General features: G+C 39.9%; 1 protein-coding gene across 2 annotated transcripts in view; it reads right to left on the minus strand.

The window, feature by feature from the left end:
- Positions 1-2,824: 2,824 nt before the first annotated feature.
- Positions 2,825-16,427, minus strand: part of nphs1 (NPHS1 adhesion molecule, nephrin) — a 72,265-nt gene continuing 58,662 nt past the window's right edge. Inside the window, exons 21-30 of one of the 2 annotated variants that reach the window (XM_013139446.4) lie at positions 16,272-16,423; positions 14,625-14,736; positions 9,104-9,285; positions 8,833-8,868; positions 8,465-8,587; positions 7,916-7,961; positions 5,720-5,852; positions 5,064-5,133; positions 4,796-4,968; positions 2,825-4,561 (exon numbers count right to left, since the gene is read on the minus strand). In XM_013139446.4, the coding sequence (XP_012994900.2) occupies positions 4,439-4,561; positions 4,796-4,968; positions 5,064-5,133; positions 5,720-5,852; positions 7,916-7,961; positions 8,465-8,587; positions 8,833-8,868; positions 9,104-9,285; positions 14,625-14,736; positions 16,272-16,423 (1,150 nt within the window). In that variant the 3' untranslated portion in view covers positions 2,825-4,438. Of the gene's footprint in view, positions 4,562-4,795; positions 4,969-5,063; positions 5,134-5,719; positions 5,853-7,893; positions 7,962-8,464; positions 8,588-8,832; positions 8,869-9,103; positions 9,286-14,624; positions 14,737-16,271; positions 16,424-16,427 lie in introns of those variants that run through there. The other variant, XM_013139447.4, reaches the window with a different exon arrangement.

A 16,427-nucleotide genomic window follows, 5' to 3' on the forward strand; every position in this document is an offset into this window, starting at 1 on the left:
GGCCTCCCTTACAATTCCCCTTTTTGCCCAGATGGCCTGTTCAAGACAGATTCACAGTTGTGGCATATTCCCATTTTTTTATAATCTCCATTTTGAAATCCTTAATAATGGAATTTACTCCGCTCCAGGGTATATCCAATATCTTGGAAATGTTCTTATATCCAACATCTGATTGGTGCTTTATTCCGGATTTGCATTGAATATTCCTTCATATTCATGATTTCATTTTCGTTAGTAATTGTACTAACAGTGAGACCTCCCAGTGACAGGATATTTGACCTGAAATCATCTGAAACACCTTAATTGCACACAGGTGGACTCTATTTAACTAATTAAATGACAACTGGTTGCACCACAGCTCATTCAGGTGTGTCAATGAAAAGGAGGGGAATACTTTTTCAAATTATTTTCTGTTTTATTTTTGTTTAGTGTCTATACAATATTGAAATTTGAAAGCATCTACAGCATGGTAAACGTCTATCATTTAACAACTACAGCATGGAAAACGTCTATCATTTAACAACTACAGCATGGTAAACGTCTATCATTTAACAACTACAGCATGGTAAACGTCTATCATTTAACAACTACAGCATGGTAAACGTCTATCATTTAACAACTAAAGCACGGTAAACGTCTATCATTTAACAACTACAGCATGGTAAACGTCTATCATTTAACAACTACAGCATGGTAAACGTCTATCATTTAACAACTACAGCATGGTAAACGTCTATCATTTAACAACTAAAGCACGGTAAACGTCTATCATTTAACAAGCGTGGCTGACAGACTGTGATGTATTATAACTGAACAAGAAGAAATGCATGAAATGTTGTTTCTTTATCAAGGATTAATTTTGGGTAAATTGTTCTTTTTGGTTCTCAACACTTTTGTTTGTGAAGGGTACCCAAACCTCTGCGTAAAGTTGTGTGTTTCATTGGAATGACTGTCTGCGGGTCATTTTGGTTATTTTTGTATCTCTTTGGAAAGGTTAACTTCAACTGCCAATCAGGCATTTGCTATGCTACTGTAAGTTTAGCTACATCCAGATTTGTACCGCAACAGCACAAGGGGTTCTAATACTTTCTAGCAACATTGTATAGCTTTGCATTACACATGCAACAGTACCGGTACCTTGCACCTTAAATTTACCTTCATTGCACATTTAGTTTTGGCATTTGTACTTGCATTTGCCTTCATTGCACATCTATACATCCCACTTGTAACATACATTATACTTAATTGTTTCACTTGTAAATGTTCTGCCCTCTTATATTTGCACTTCTGGTTAGATGCTAACTGCATTTCGTTGTACTGTACTTGACTATAAAGTTGAATCTAATCAAATCTAATATCATAGATGATTTAGGGGGCTACCCTGGAGGTGTCCTAACTAGTATTTGGACTAATAATCAGACTCACCATTAATTGACTGTGACAGTTAAATGCTATTGGCCCTTATACTAGCGATATCCCTATGTAGATGCTGCACAGTTTCTCTAGTGCATAAGAGATACCAACTAGCATCAAAAGCCTTTCATAATGCAACCTGGCAGTATGACTGTGCAGCAACAAATTGGCCTCCGATGCTTACTCCTTGGGTGCTTTTCACCAACCATCTCCACATTTAAACATGTAGTGCCCTCTGCTAATATTGGCACCCTTGGTAAATATGAGCCAAATGGGATGTAAAAAATTGCTATTGGTGTTTATCATCTTATCATAAATCAAACATTCAATTGAAGTACAAATTCATTCCCATTCATAATTCTGAACACAGCCACATCCCCAGTTATAAGAGGGTGTGCACACATATGCAACCAGGTTATTTTAAGGTTTTAATCCCCCCCCCCCTCAAAGATTTCAGTTTGTTTTTCAACTGAATTGTCCATGTTATAGGTCACATTAAATCACAAGAACCTCACATTTTAACAGGGGTGTGTAGACTTTAAATCCACTGTATATATAACAGCCTTATCACGTTATTTTTTTCCCATCCTTGCCTTGACATAACATGGTTTGTCTCCCTCCCTCGACTAAAGCAGGAATTAAATATGTTAATTCTGTATTTTTTTACACTGTAAATTGCATAAATAGCCTAATGTTTTTGGTAACAGTACATACCCTAATCTGATGTCCTTTTCACCAGTCATTTTTATTTGTCTCCCGATCTCTTTAAATAAATCTATAATTCTAGGCTACTAGAAGTCACCTGAAACATGCGGATTGGATGGAGTTTGAGGTTATTACGTTTTGACTAAATATTTTGACATGCTTGGGTGCCAAAGAACTAGGATACACTTATTTTTTTATAACGTTACTCATCTCCGTGACGTTGGGACCTGTTTGGTCCTGCATGCAAGGTTGCCAGATTTCATTGCCAGTAAACATACATTCTCCTAAAGACTCCAGAGAAAATCAGCCAGCCCAAGCCCATTAAAAATAGCCCAATTGAGTGTAGAAAACACCCCATTTGGCAGGTGGGCGGGTGCTAATGTCAAGCCCTGACTACTGTACCTTTCAAAGGTTTGGTGTCCCTTCAAAATGTTTTCAAAAGAAAAGGAGATTTTTTGTCCATTGAAATAATATCAAATTGATCAAAATGGAAATGACACATTTTCAATGGAATACCTACAGTGGGGAGAACAAGTATTTGATACACTGCTGATTTTGCAGGTTTCCCCACTTACAAACCATGTAGAAGTCTGTAATTTGTATCATAGGTACTCTTCAACTGTGAGCAATGGAATCTAAAACAAAAATACAGAAAATCACATTGTATGGTTTGTAAGTAATTAATTTGCATTTTATTGTATGACGTAAGTATTGGTGGTGTCCTGTACACACACACACACACACACACACACACAGATATTACGGGAAATGGCACAAGGAACAACCCTGTGTGTTTTTATAGAGGCTGTCAGGACAATGTTTTTACTTTCAACCATTTCTAAATGCGGAAAAATGTAATAATTAAATGCATCTAAACAGAGCAAGGAGCAATGAACTTGAATGAGCTTGAGCTATCCAACTGACTCAGTAAAGCCAAAATAGAGGAATATCTGAGGATAGACTTAATACCTAAAGTTTAAACTGCATATTTCAGCCTCTCTCTCTTTTCTCTCACTCCTCTCACATCACACAGTAGGAGTAAATGTCTGCATGGTCTCTCTAACATATCCAGATGAAATGTAAAAGACAACTGGATTAGTGGGATAGAGGTCGCCTGTAGAGATGGTAGTTTTATCTTCTCAACACATTACCACACTCAATTACTGCCTTTATCATAGCCTTCAGATGCTCACCTTCTGCTGCAGGGGCAAGCTGTGAGGGCTCAGTACCTTATTTTCAGAGGCTGAGGAGGAAGTTGGGGGAAGGGTACGGAAAGGGGGAAGTTGAGGGAGAGAAGCTGGGAGGTGGAGGACGTTTTGGCAATGACCATGGGTTTTAATAATCCCACGCTTCATCTGTTGCTGTGAGGGACATGTGCCACAAAACAGTAGATTGTTCAAAAGGGTAAGCTGCCTTTGGCAAACAAATGCCTTGACGATGGTTTCCGCTTGGACAGCACCACAATTCCTGCTTCACGGCGCCAGCAGATGTCTATCTACCTTAACTCTGTGTCTTTCTGCCTGTCTGAGAGTAGAGTCTGTGCAAGATATACTGCAGTACTGGGTTAAGGGGTATTGAGGTAGGGAAAGTGTTTGGGGGAGGAAGGAAAACCTGCACACCCACTAAATGAAACACCTCTTTAAGTTTAATTTTTATTGTCATTTCTTCCCATCCACTTCTCCATCTCTCTTATTGCTTGAGTGACATTTATAGCAAAGGATTTTTTTTAGATAAATGTTTTGGATATAGAATGTATCTTGTTTATTTTTTTATGTAGGCATATTTGTATCTGCTGTAGGCCTAGTCATGGAGTATTATTGATTTTATTATAATCAACAGTGGACATCTAAGAAAAAACGTTATGATGAACTTCATTCTTTGGATAGAATATTAAATGCATGTACAGACATGGCATAAAAGCCCCTGGAGACAGCTGGGTAAGACATCGATGCAGAGATTATCTCACAAAGGGACTGACAGGTGCATCCTAGCGCTGGAGTGCAATGATTGAGAAACCAGGGTGGAGAGTCCCCCTGGAGGGTGGTTAGAGAACTGTAACAATCTGACTGTTCTTTATTCTATTGCATTTTTATATTTTTCTTTTCATTGTAATTTCATGGATTTAATTGTTTCTATATATGAACTGTGCTCTTTAAATAAACTTGCTTGTTTGCTTGCTAGATGGTAAGTCACTTTGTGTTGCTTGACATAAATACTGTAGTCAGTTGAAGGCTTATTCAAATAGTACCCAAAACCAGAACAGCAATTTGCAAATACGGTCTGAGGTTTGTCAACATACTTGAATCAAGGCCTAAGCTTTCTAAACTAACTCTCCTCTGAGCTCAAAAGGTAATTCGTAATCATTTTTCTGCGGGCGTTGCACAACAACTGGATCCATCCTTTTGCCTGGCTGCTGCAAGGTTGATATGCACGTCCCAATTCCCTGTAGGAGATTAATAATTTGCCATGAAGGTGAGAGACATGACAACAATCTATAGCAGTGTGGGCCACATCCTAACCTTAACCAACTGTATGGCACTCAAATTCCCATAACTTCCCATTCACATATTCTTTTTTTGCCAATGAAATAACTCAAGCTGATAAAACACATCCAAACCAAGGGGCCATCTCACAGATGTTCCATTCTATATACTTTGTCTTCTTTGTTTATGCTCACCTCTTGGTGAATGGGTGGTTGTGATTTCCAGAATTCGATTTGCCGTGGTAACCTGTGGCCGAACTGGGATCGGGGCAGTTGGACAGATGAGCCCAGTACATCCTGGTACATATACCAGTCCCTTACTTCTTCATACTCATGGTCTATGGGCTCCAGTGCGTTGAGACGGCCATCTTAAAAAAAAAAACGTATTTTAAAGTTCAATAGGGAGATGTCTCTGTGTTTGCTCTGGCACATTTTTCTTAGGTAATATTTTGATCTTTTTCACCTTGCCCTTCTGGGTGAGTGCAGAGAGATGGACGGTAATCACTGGTGGGGTAATAATAGTGGGAGCTCTCCTAGGTAAAAAACAGAGACAGATGTTGCACTGTACGCATGTACCCTGTACTGCCTGGTGAGATACCTGAAAAACATTATTTGATGTAGCCTGGACTACATGTATTGTTTTAGCTAACTGCAAATATACATATGGGAGGAGAATGTGTTTGAATTAGGGCATACTTTAACCACACTCAAGGGTTTGGTTTTGTTATAGTCTAAAGGAACATTTTTCTGCAGGGTTCAAAGCCTTGTTGGCCTTTTGTGTATTTTGCATGCTAATGTTGTGGTATCGATCTCCCTTTCATACCCCAAGAAAGTTAATCGTGTTTATTCGTTGAAATATTTTGTTTCCCTTGTTATTCCTGAATCCTCTGGTTCCCCTCTTCTCCCCCTCTTCAACAGATCTCACTCTCACTTCATCCTTGTCTACTTAACCTCTTTTCGCTTATCTCTTTCTTTCTTACTTAATTGTTCTCATATTCCTCTATAAACCCCTTCTTTACCCACCTTTATTTTGTCAACCACCAATATAACTTGTTTCTTCCTCTTTTTAATTTTGCCATTTATCTCCACCTCTCAACTCTTCTCCCCTGCTTCTCTCACCCCAGCATAGCTCTCATAGATGCTGCTGTCTGGTTCTGATCCGTTGTCAATGAGGAGGGTACGCTGGGCCGCAGGGTTCAGATGCTCTCTGACCTCATACCTGGTGGAGCTGCTCTCAGTGGACAGAGTGGACCTGGGTATGGATAAAACAGACAGAGGAATGATTAACCTCCAACGTTATATTTCATTTTTTGTTTCTTCCAGTTAAAAAACACAATATCACTATTCCAACTGCTAAACCACCCACATCCTCCCATCTCACTGTAATATCTTTATATTACAATTTTTAAATTAAGGCATATCAAAATCATCCAAACAACACCCACCAACCTCGAAATCGGGACCGATAATTATGAGTAGAGGGGCATCTGATTTTCCAGAAGGGGCACACATTGTGATAGGTACATTCATGCATTATGACAATCCAGCACATAATCAAAGAGCAAAAGCATAACTTCAACATTTGATGACTGACTTAGGGCTACGTTTAGTTTGTGTTTTCAACACAGTCAGGAGGTGAGTTTGCACCCCGGTCCAGGGGATGGCGGTGGTGGTTCTTGTGCCGCCACACTAACATTATGAAAACCTGCTCAAATAGGCTCTGTGCACGAGCGTAGTAACGAACATACGCTTTTGTCTAGAAGTCGGCATTGCAGTTTCCGGTTTACTTACTAATACTCATCCGCATTAGTAAACACCTAAACTAACAACAAGATGAGTGATGCTGTTGTACGGAAAAAAATATATATATAATGTACGTGACTCATTTAAGTTTCAAGGTACAAGTGGGGCATCATTTCAATCAGGAGAATGTCCTCTTTTTAATAAAATATGTCTTGCGCCATTCAATGACTTCAAATGCTAGACTAGAAATTGTCAGAAAAGGTGATTTTTTATATACTTCCACGTAACGCAGGTTTAAGCGCAACTAATACCATATAGGACCAGATGTTTACTTCCTATGCCAGTTGTTATTTTTCAGTTTTGTTGTGAAATGAGGTTACAGTAGTAAAATAAAAGAGGAGACCTGTTTTGGTGCTTTTTTGAGGCTATGGAATTTTAAGCTTCATTCAGGTTAGAAGAGGCTAAACGAAGGTTCGTTTCAATTCACTTACTATGACGCGCTAGCGTTCCAGCTCAGCCAGCGCTATTTTGCCATTTTGAGGCTAGGGTGAATTTTTATGCATTCTATTGTCCTGCCTAATACTACACTAAAAAGGAACACATCGCTAACTAGCTTACAGCATAGTAAACTACTTACCCTTGTAGTTGTGCAGATAACTCGATACGTAGAGTTTGAATCCCTTGTTCCGCTTGCTTGTTGGAGCATGGGACCAGGCATCAACAATTCGATGGACATCACTAATGCTTATTTTAGGCAGGTCTTGGAGACATCTATTAAAAACTGACATTTTGGGGGAAGCGTTTGATCGATTTAAGTAAACCAGAAACTGATATGCCGACATCTGGCTAAAGCGGAACTTCTTCCATACGCTTGTGCAATGAGCCTATTTTGGTCACTTCTCTCCTCCCACTTCTACAGCACTTCTCCACTCACATACTCGTGCAGACACATGAAATACCCCTCAGATATATCCACAGCATTTTTTAAACACACAGGAGCACATCACTTTTCCTTCCTAAAAGCATAAAGGCAATGGGACAACGGCACAATCGTACCCTAATCATATTATGATTCTATAATCAACTAGCTGCCCTCCCTCCCCTTCAAATGTCTCATGTTTTTTTTTTAATACGCTCTAGCCCAGGCAGTCTCTGACTTGGACCAATAAAAAGAAACTAGACTACACATTGACTACAGTATTGGCTACAATATTGGTTACCATGGTTTGGCTAGTACTATGGTTAGAATGGTAAAAGTAAGGGACAACTGGTTTACTGATGCCTTGTTTCCCATCAGTGCCAAACGGCATATTATATTTAAAATATTATAGTGGCACCTGTGTTTGTTCTGTTTGTTTGCTCCATAACTGCATTAATATTGTGATTGATTGGAGGGTCGGCTACATTACATGATCTACTCTCTATGTTTTGGTGCTGGGTGTGGTCTGTAATTAAGGCAGGGTTTCAGCTGCAACCTCTACCAGGGATCGGACGAACAGCCATTTGTCTCCACCCACAGGACTGAACTCACTACTGGGTACTGGACTCACACAGATTAGGATGATGACTCACCCATCTCCTTCACTCTTCTTCCCATCCACAACACCCTCTTTACTCTCTAGAGGAGACAGGGAGGGAGGCAGAGAGAGAGAGTAGGGATTAGAAATGGGAGAGGGGTAATTTAAAGAATTAAAAGAGGCCACAGAAATGAAGAGGCCTGAGAGTGGAAGAATGGAGAGGAGAGAGATGTGAGGTAAAGAGATCGGCAACCTGACAGTTTAGGAAAAGGACATTTAGGGAGACAGATGGAGAGAGGGATAAAATAAAGGAGATAAAGGAGAAGATGCAAGGAAGAAAGACGTGACATCCTTAAAGAATGGTTCCAGAGGGAGGTTGTTCAAGATAGAGGCAGATGGAGATATATTTAAAAGGAAAGGAAGAAGCGAAATGCTAAGTGAGACACAAAAAGAAATATAGAAAGTGAGAAGAATAAAAGCAGAAATGACAGCTCCATTAAGATGTCAGGTCATCTCTTTGGTAACCAAAAGGGTAGAGATTCCTAAGACAGTACTGACAAAGAAAACAGTCAAACAGGCTTGACAATGGTATTGGCTCATTTACCTGTCTGGCCCTGCTTCTTCTTCCATCTCAGACCCAGAAAACTTAGCCAGTTGAGGGCCAACAGCAGTGCCCCGCCAACCACTGCCAATATCACAGTCTGATACAGTGACAATCCACTCAATTCTGGGTTGGAAAGAGACTAAATCAGGAACGGAACACGTATGTTGGTCCACAATGCAAGATAAGGGATTACAAATATGAAAGCTGAAAATTATACTCCATCTGTCACTTATTCCCTCTCATTTCCTTAATTGATAAAAGACTAACACAAAGAAAGGAGATATCATTTAAGAACATGGCCATTACAGCTGCATACCCCCCCCCCCCCCCACACACACACACACACAAAAATGAAATGATAAACTTACCCGTAGTATCCACTTCTTGGAATGTTTCTTCCCACTCTGAGTTATATAACCATGAAAAAAAGGAAAACAATCCATGAATTTGGTTGTTGTACAGATAAAGCTGGGTTAAATCTCAAATTACATCCTATTCCACCTGTACCAATAGAATTTCTGTTTTACAAAATGAGGTCGGATTTCAATACCAGCTGAAGAAGTGTCCAAACCAAAGAATTCTGAAAGCTGTCCATCTCCTAAACACACAGGTCATTTTGTGAACCTGCTCTAAACTGACCCTCAGTGGTGACGGTGAGTACTGTGTTGTTGTCTGCATAGCTGCTCTCCCCAAGTGAGTTGAGTGCGTTGACAGAAAAGGTATATGTGGTGGCAGGGAACAGGCCGGTCACAGTGAAGATATTCGCTGTTGGGGGGAACACATCTATGTAGAGGAAACTCACAGAGCCAGTCCAATGGTACCTGTTAATCAATAGTATCTTAGTCCTTGGATTGTCTCAAACATGATTGGAGTGAAATATAATTGAACAATGATTTAGTCTTCTTCATACAATGTCTATAAAGACCAATATACACATGGGTTCCTAACAATCGCAAAACAATCACATTATTCTAAGATGAGTAATTAAGTTAATCACAGAATTTGCTTTAATGGAGCTGTTAATGTAATATACAGTTTTAATTTCATACAAGAGCATTACAGATAAAGAACACTTTCTTTAAGCTCAATATGGACTTGACGTGACATCACATTATTTTTAGTAGAATTTGTACATTGCTTTAGATATTTACAGTGTATTTTGAATGTTTTCAGTCCCACTTTCAAAAAAAGTTACTAGGCTGGCACCAAGCATAAGCAAAACATTTTGCAACTGAGTCCCAGTCTTAAGTTTCTGTTGAGAATAAGAAATAAAAATCTGGAAATGTAGTGGTGCATCAGCGGTGTTTATAATTTTATTTGTAAATGTTATTTATTTACCAGACACTCTTATCAGATTAACTGAGTGCATATATTTTTTGTAATGGTCTAAATATATTAAATAAGTACCTCATTAAATATAATCAATTATTCTGTTTCATATTTTGTATTAATTTAGAAAAAAATGCCAGATTATCATCACTTTGACATAATCTACTTTTATGTATTGGTCAGTGGCAAAAAAACCCTGATTACATGCACATTGATTAAATGCTGTAACACAATCAAATCTGGAAAAGTCCAAGGGGATGAATACTTTTGAGAGTCACAGTATATACAGTGCCTTAGGAAAGAATTCAGACCCCATCACATTTTTCATATTTTTTTGTGTTATACACAGAATTAATTTTTTTGAAATAATTTTTTTGCTATCTACAGTGGGGAGAACAAGTATTTGATACACTGCTGATTTTGCAGGTTTTCCCACTTACAAAGCATGTAGAAGTCTGTAATTTTTTATCATAGGTACTCTTCAAATGTGAGTGACAGAATCAAAAAGAAATTATCCAGAAAATCTCATTGTATGATTTTTAAGTAATTAATGTGCATTTCATTGCATGACATAAGTATTTGATACATCAGAAAAGCAGAACTTAATATTTGGTACAGAAACGTTTGTTTGCAATTACAGAGATCAAAAGTTTCCTGTAGTTCTTGACCAGGTTTGCACACACTGCAGCAGGGATTTTGGCCCACTCCTCCATACAGACCTTCTCCAGATCCTTCAGGTTTCGGGTCTGTCGCTGAGCAATACAGACTTTCAGCTCCCTCCAAAGATGTTATTTTGGGTTCAGGTCTGGAGACTGGCTAGGCCACTCCAGGACCTTGAGATTACAGAGCCACTCCTTAGTTGCCCTGGATGTGTGTTTTGGGTCATTGTCATGCTGGAAGACCCAGCCACGACCCATCTTCAATGCTCTTACTGAGGGAAGGAGGTTGTTGGCCAAGATCTCGCGATACATGGCCCCATCCATCCTCCCCTCAATACGGTGCAGTCGTCCAGTCCCCTCTGCAGAAAAGCATCCCCAAAGAATGATGTTTCCACCTCCATGCTTCAAGGTTGGGATGATGTTCTTGGGGTTGTACTCATCCTTCTTCTTCCTCCAAACACAGCGAGTGGAGTTTAGACCAAAAAGCAAAATCAGTCTCATCAGACTGCATGACCTTCTCCCATTCCTCCTCTGGATCATCCAGATGGTCACTGGCAAACTTCAGACGGGCCTGGACATGCGCTGGCTTGAGCAGGGGGACCTTGCGTGCGCTGCAGGATTTTAATCCATGATGGCGTAGTGTGTTATTAATGGTTTTCTTTGAGACTGTGGTCCCAGCTCTCTTCAGGTCATTGACCAGGTCCTGCCGTGTAGTTTTGGGCTGATCCCTCACCTTCCTCATGATGACTGATGCCCCACGAGGTGAGATCTTGCATGGAGCCCCAGACCGAGGGAGATTGACCGTCATCTTGAACTTCTTCCATTTTCTAATAATTGCGCCAACAGTTGTTGCCTTCTCCCCAAGCTGCTTGCCTATTGTCCTGTAGCCCATCCCAGCCTTGTGCAGGTCTACAATTGTATCCCTGATGTCCTTACACAGATCATTGTGGAGAGGTTGGAGTCTGATTGATTGAGTGTGTGGACAGGTGTCTTTTATACAGGTAACGATTTCAAACAGGTAATGAGTGGAGAACAGGAGGGCTTCTTAAAGAAAAACTAACCGGTCTGTGAGAGTCGGAATTCTTAATGGTTGGTAGGTGATCAAATACTTATCATGCAATAAAATGCAAATTAATTATTTAAAAATCATACAATGTGATTTTCTGGATTTTAGTTTTAGATTCCGTCTCTCACAGTTGAAGTGTACCTATGATAAAAACTACAGACCTCTACATGCTTTGTAAGTGCTTTGCAACAATAGGTGTCGGGTATACATGTGTCCATATACATGTGTTAATGTCGTGCATAAACAAGTGTGAATGATTGGAGTGTGAGCAAGTGTGTCAGCAAAGTCAAGGTTTTGGAAGTAGACACACTCTGTAGCTCTCCACGCTCCACTTCAACCTCCCCTTTCCTGTTACCCACAATTAGTTATTTAGTTTTACTGACATTGAGAGAGACATTGTTTTCCTGGCGTCACATTGCAGTGGGCCCGGACCTCCACCTTACAAGCTGTCTCATTGCAATCAATGATCAGGGCCACCATCGTTGTTGTCAGCAAACGTGATTATGGTGTTGGAGTTGGGCGTGGCAGCCGTGGGTGAACAAGGGGTACAGGAGGGGACTTAGCGTGAACCACGGAGAGGCCCTTGTGTTGAGAGTAAGCAGGGCAGAAGCATCCCCATCTGTAGCTGGCCCGTGAGGAAGTCCGGGATGAGGATGTTGAGGGTACGCCATGACTAGCCTTTTAAACAGAAATTATGTCTGCTCTGAATGTCTATCTGCAACCTTCAATAACATTGTACTAGAGAACCTCCCTCCCTCAGTCCTGAAAAATACAGTTTTCAGCAGCTTTAGTTATGTTCTCCACAGTTTTATAGCTGTCCACAACTTTATGTACAATAGTGTTTTTTTGCACCACTACACTGCAGTATGACCAAGCTAAATGCAGATCATTAGACAGCAACCCTATGAAAATATAATACTAACGTTGGATACAATTAATTACGTTCATTATAGCAATTTAGGAAAGTGATTCACATTCCTTGCTAGCAGGCTAACCTAAAGCCACCCTGCTTATGTACGCTGTAATTGCTGGAAGATTTCTCAGCATAGGGGCTAATCCATATCTAGATTTATGGTAACCACTGAAAAATTATACGGGACTGGTAAATAGAAGCCCATCCAAATTACATCCTCCATATTGCTATGTATTAAATATATTTTTTTCTCTACACTCTCAGGAGGATGAGCTCTTTCAATTTAAAATATTCTATATTTTGGGTAAAAACTGATTAAATACATGTTGGAAAGTCCACACAATTACACTAGCGAAGACGTTATTAAATCTGTAGTATTTTTTGTATTCTGTATTCTACTTAGAGAGCTATTGATGTCGATACTGCACCGTTATAATGGATTATTTTGTACTTGGTTAGACAAGCTGATTTTTATGGACATAATATTAGTGACGTAACTGTGAGGGTCATTTGGCCAGTATTACTTGTTAAGCCCATTCATAAGACTTGCTGCTCCATGGTGACATTTCCCTCTACATCGACATTCGGTTATGAACAAACAGGTTTGGGTTTTTATTATGCATGCATATATGATCAGGTGGGAATGAAGTGGGTTTATTTCAGAATGTGCTAAGTTTCAGGACCCGTAAAGACATGTACTCCACATAGCTAGAACGTTGTCAAGGTTGTGTAATATTTAGAAGGGGAGGATCAAGTGGAAATATTGTTTACGTTGGGGAGGTTGGTGATTTTATTGATACCTCTTTCAATAAATAACTACTCCCCGGCAGGTATCTTTTGTATTACTGGGCACAGCAACTATGGTGGTCTGCTTGATGCTAGTAGTTGTTGTGATGGACTGGTCCAGGGAGAGGCTGAAAATCTCTGTGAAGACACTTCCCCGCTGGTCTGTGCATGCTTTGAATATGTGACCTGGTTCAGGCATCTGTTCAACAGCCCTTCATATGATGCGCTGTTTATAGGTGTTACTCACATCAGCAACAGAGAATGAGATAACCTAGTCACAGTTGTTCTCAATTAAGGATCAGTGATATTTGCCTCAATGCTAGCATATAGCTCACCTGTTAGATCTGTGTCAATGGGCAGTTTGTGGCTGAGGCCCTTTTTAGCTTGCAAATCTGAGTCAGGTACTGACAGTTTTATGGATTGCCAGTACGTCTTATGAGATTTCTTGTAAGCCATCAGATTTTTAACTGCTTCTTAACAGCAGCTGCTCTGACATTTAGCTCAGTGTCGATGATGTTGCTTTTAATGTAAGGCTTTTGGTTCCGGTAAGTATGTATTGTCACCATGGGGTCATGACTTCTCATTCACATTTTTAATAAAGCCACTGATTGCTCTTGTAATCTCATCTGGAAGGACACTGGAACATTATTCACTTTGTGTTCTCAAATCAGTTTGATCTGACCGTGTATTTATTGACAATAACACCAGTACGTCCTTCTTGAGTTTTTGCTTTGAGGCAGACATCAGAAGAAAATAGTTGTGGTAAGATTTCCTGAAGGGACTGTGGGAAATGTCTTCCCATACATTTTTGTGAGTGAAGTAAAAATTATAGTCTTTTATCACCTCTGGTTGCACCATTAATATGTAAAAATGAGGGCAAACAGATTTTCAGTTTTCTTGCATCAAAGTCATTGGCTGCTAGGAATTTTATCTATGACGCACAAAAGCTTCAGAGAAGCTTTATGGAGGTAGGCATGTCCTGTCATTTTTCAATAAAGTGTTTGAACACTGATTATAGCATGGAAATTACTGATTAAAGCATAGAAATAGGAATGTGGTCAAATATGGGTCTAACAATATGGGTCTCTTATTTTTACACAGAAGGAAAGATATTTCCCAACCTTGATTTTTTTCACCTTAAAGATTTGTATGTCTTTTGCCTTTTTCCAAATGCTTTCTAACTTCTCATTATATTCACCTTTTCTATACACATCATGGCAAATGGGTATAATTGCTACAAATGTACTGTAACACATCACCACAACGAATCAACTAAGATGTCCACCCCCCCCAAACAAATCTAGCCTGGGGCCCGCAATTGCCAAGGGACAGCCCATTGGTTTACTGATTGACAACCATGTATTTTGCACATCATTTCTGGCCACATTGTAGTCAATACTCAATCACCTCACACGGAATCTCTGCACCAACCCTCCATCGAAGCCTGGGATCCATTGTAGAGTTACAGAGGCATGGCTGAAGCCGACCACACGGAACTCTGAGGGAGGGTCTGGGTGATCTGTGTGTTAAAGAGAGAGATGGAAGGATTGAGAGAGGGAGGGGGAGAGGGAATAAGTTGTAGAGGCAGAAAGAGGGAGAGTTCGGAGGAGAGGGGTTATAAATTATCGAGTAAACAATAAAGAAAGAACAAAGGAGAAAGAGAGTTCACCACTAGATGAAAAAGTGAAGCTAGGCTTGCAGGCAAGCAGGCAGCTTGGTTTGCCGAGTAAATCATTTCCATTATCAGTTCCGCTCATAAGATATGAGGGCAGAGGGGTCAGTCTTATTTGGATCTCTGTCTCCTTTAAATGCAAACTGCTGTAGCAAGCCGAATAGGGAAAGAAAACCTTTTCTTCCCCGCCCGGCCTTCTGATGATAAGAAAGAAAGTATTATCACAACCGCTGCGTCAGATTAATTATGAATATTCAAGGCAGTAAAGAAAAGGAGGGACAGAAAAAATGCTGTGAATATTGGATTGTATTTCACACTTTATTGTAAACATTAAATGTGTCCAATGTTGGCCGGGGGGCAACTACACTTGGTGGCTACCCAGAGCATGAGCATGCAGAGAAGGAAGTGCCACGCTGCAGTGTTATCTGATTGATAGAGAAGGATAAAGGGGATAAAAGAAAGATACTCCCTGGTAATAAACAAGGTAAGGGATGTCTGACTCTGAGGACTAACTCTTTCAATGGTGGAAGGAGATGATTTCCTCTAAAAGCTGAAGGGTTCATCCAGACCATTAGAAGGCTGTTGGAAAGGACTAATAAAGTATTGGGTAAGAGTGACCACGCACAAAAACATACAAACTCGGGGGAGGGAAGCTAAGTTGGTCTGTTGGTGAGCTAAATGAGACTAGTCTGTAAGATATGTGCTTTACGCCACAGCAACTGTCCTGGACCCTGTTGTCTGACCTAACCTCTGGCCTTTGACTAAAATCCTATGTATTCTTCACATTAAAGGCCTCAAAAGGGGTATATTTTCAAGCACTAAACATAATTTGGTTTATTTTAGTTCATTTTAGTACTAGCAACTATGTAGTCACCAACAAAAAATTAATTTGCCATAATTTCTTGCGTTCATAAGGAGGATCGAAAAATAATATATTTTGTACATTATTGGTCTCAAAGATAAAAAGTAACACATTTGGTACTGAGAATGTATGTACCCTGACAAAATACAGATACTGACCCAGCCCGGAATTTGCCCATGGCAGAGGCTATAACTAAAGAAGAATATCAAAACATTCATATAAATATTTACTGTGCCCTCCTCAATCCCACAGCATGATACTGCAACCACCATACTTGGTAACACTGTAGGGATAGAATGTCTTGTGGCATGAACAGTGTTAGGTTTGGTTTTTTGAGTAACAGCTTCTATCTTGACACCCTCCATTACAGGCCAATTTAATGAACTCTTGATATAATTGATTGGTGCGATATATAAATATTATCATAAAATCAGTTCACCAATTCACCAATAATTCATTTAGTTTTTTCATTTTGTTGTTAATTTAGTTTTAATGTTTTAAACGGAAAAAACTAACATACTGGTGCTGAGCAGTTGAATGTCGAGTGTGTCTTCTCCCAGAGAGTTGCGAGCTGTGCAGGTAAATACTGCGTAGTCCAGCGCTGCACTCACATTAACCACGGTAATGGTGCTGGTGTGTAATAAACCCTTCCTCACTGTCTTCTCCTGGTACCTGC

The sequence above is a fragment of the Esox lucius genome, chromosome 20 (assembly GCF_011004845.1).
Source record: "Esox lucius isolate fEsoLuc1 chromosome 20, fEsoLuc1.pri, whole genome shotgun sequence".
In the NCBI taxonomy this organism is placed as follows: Eukaryota; Metazoa; Chordata; class Actinopteri; order Esociformes; family Esocidae; genus Esox; species Esox lucius.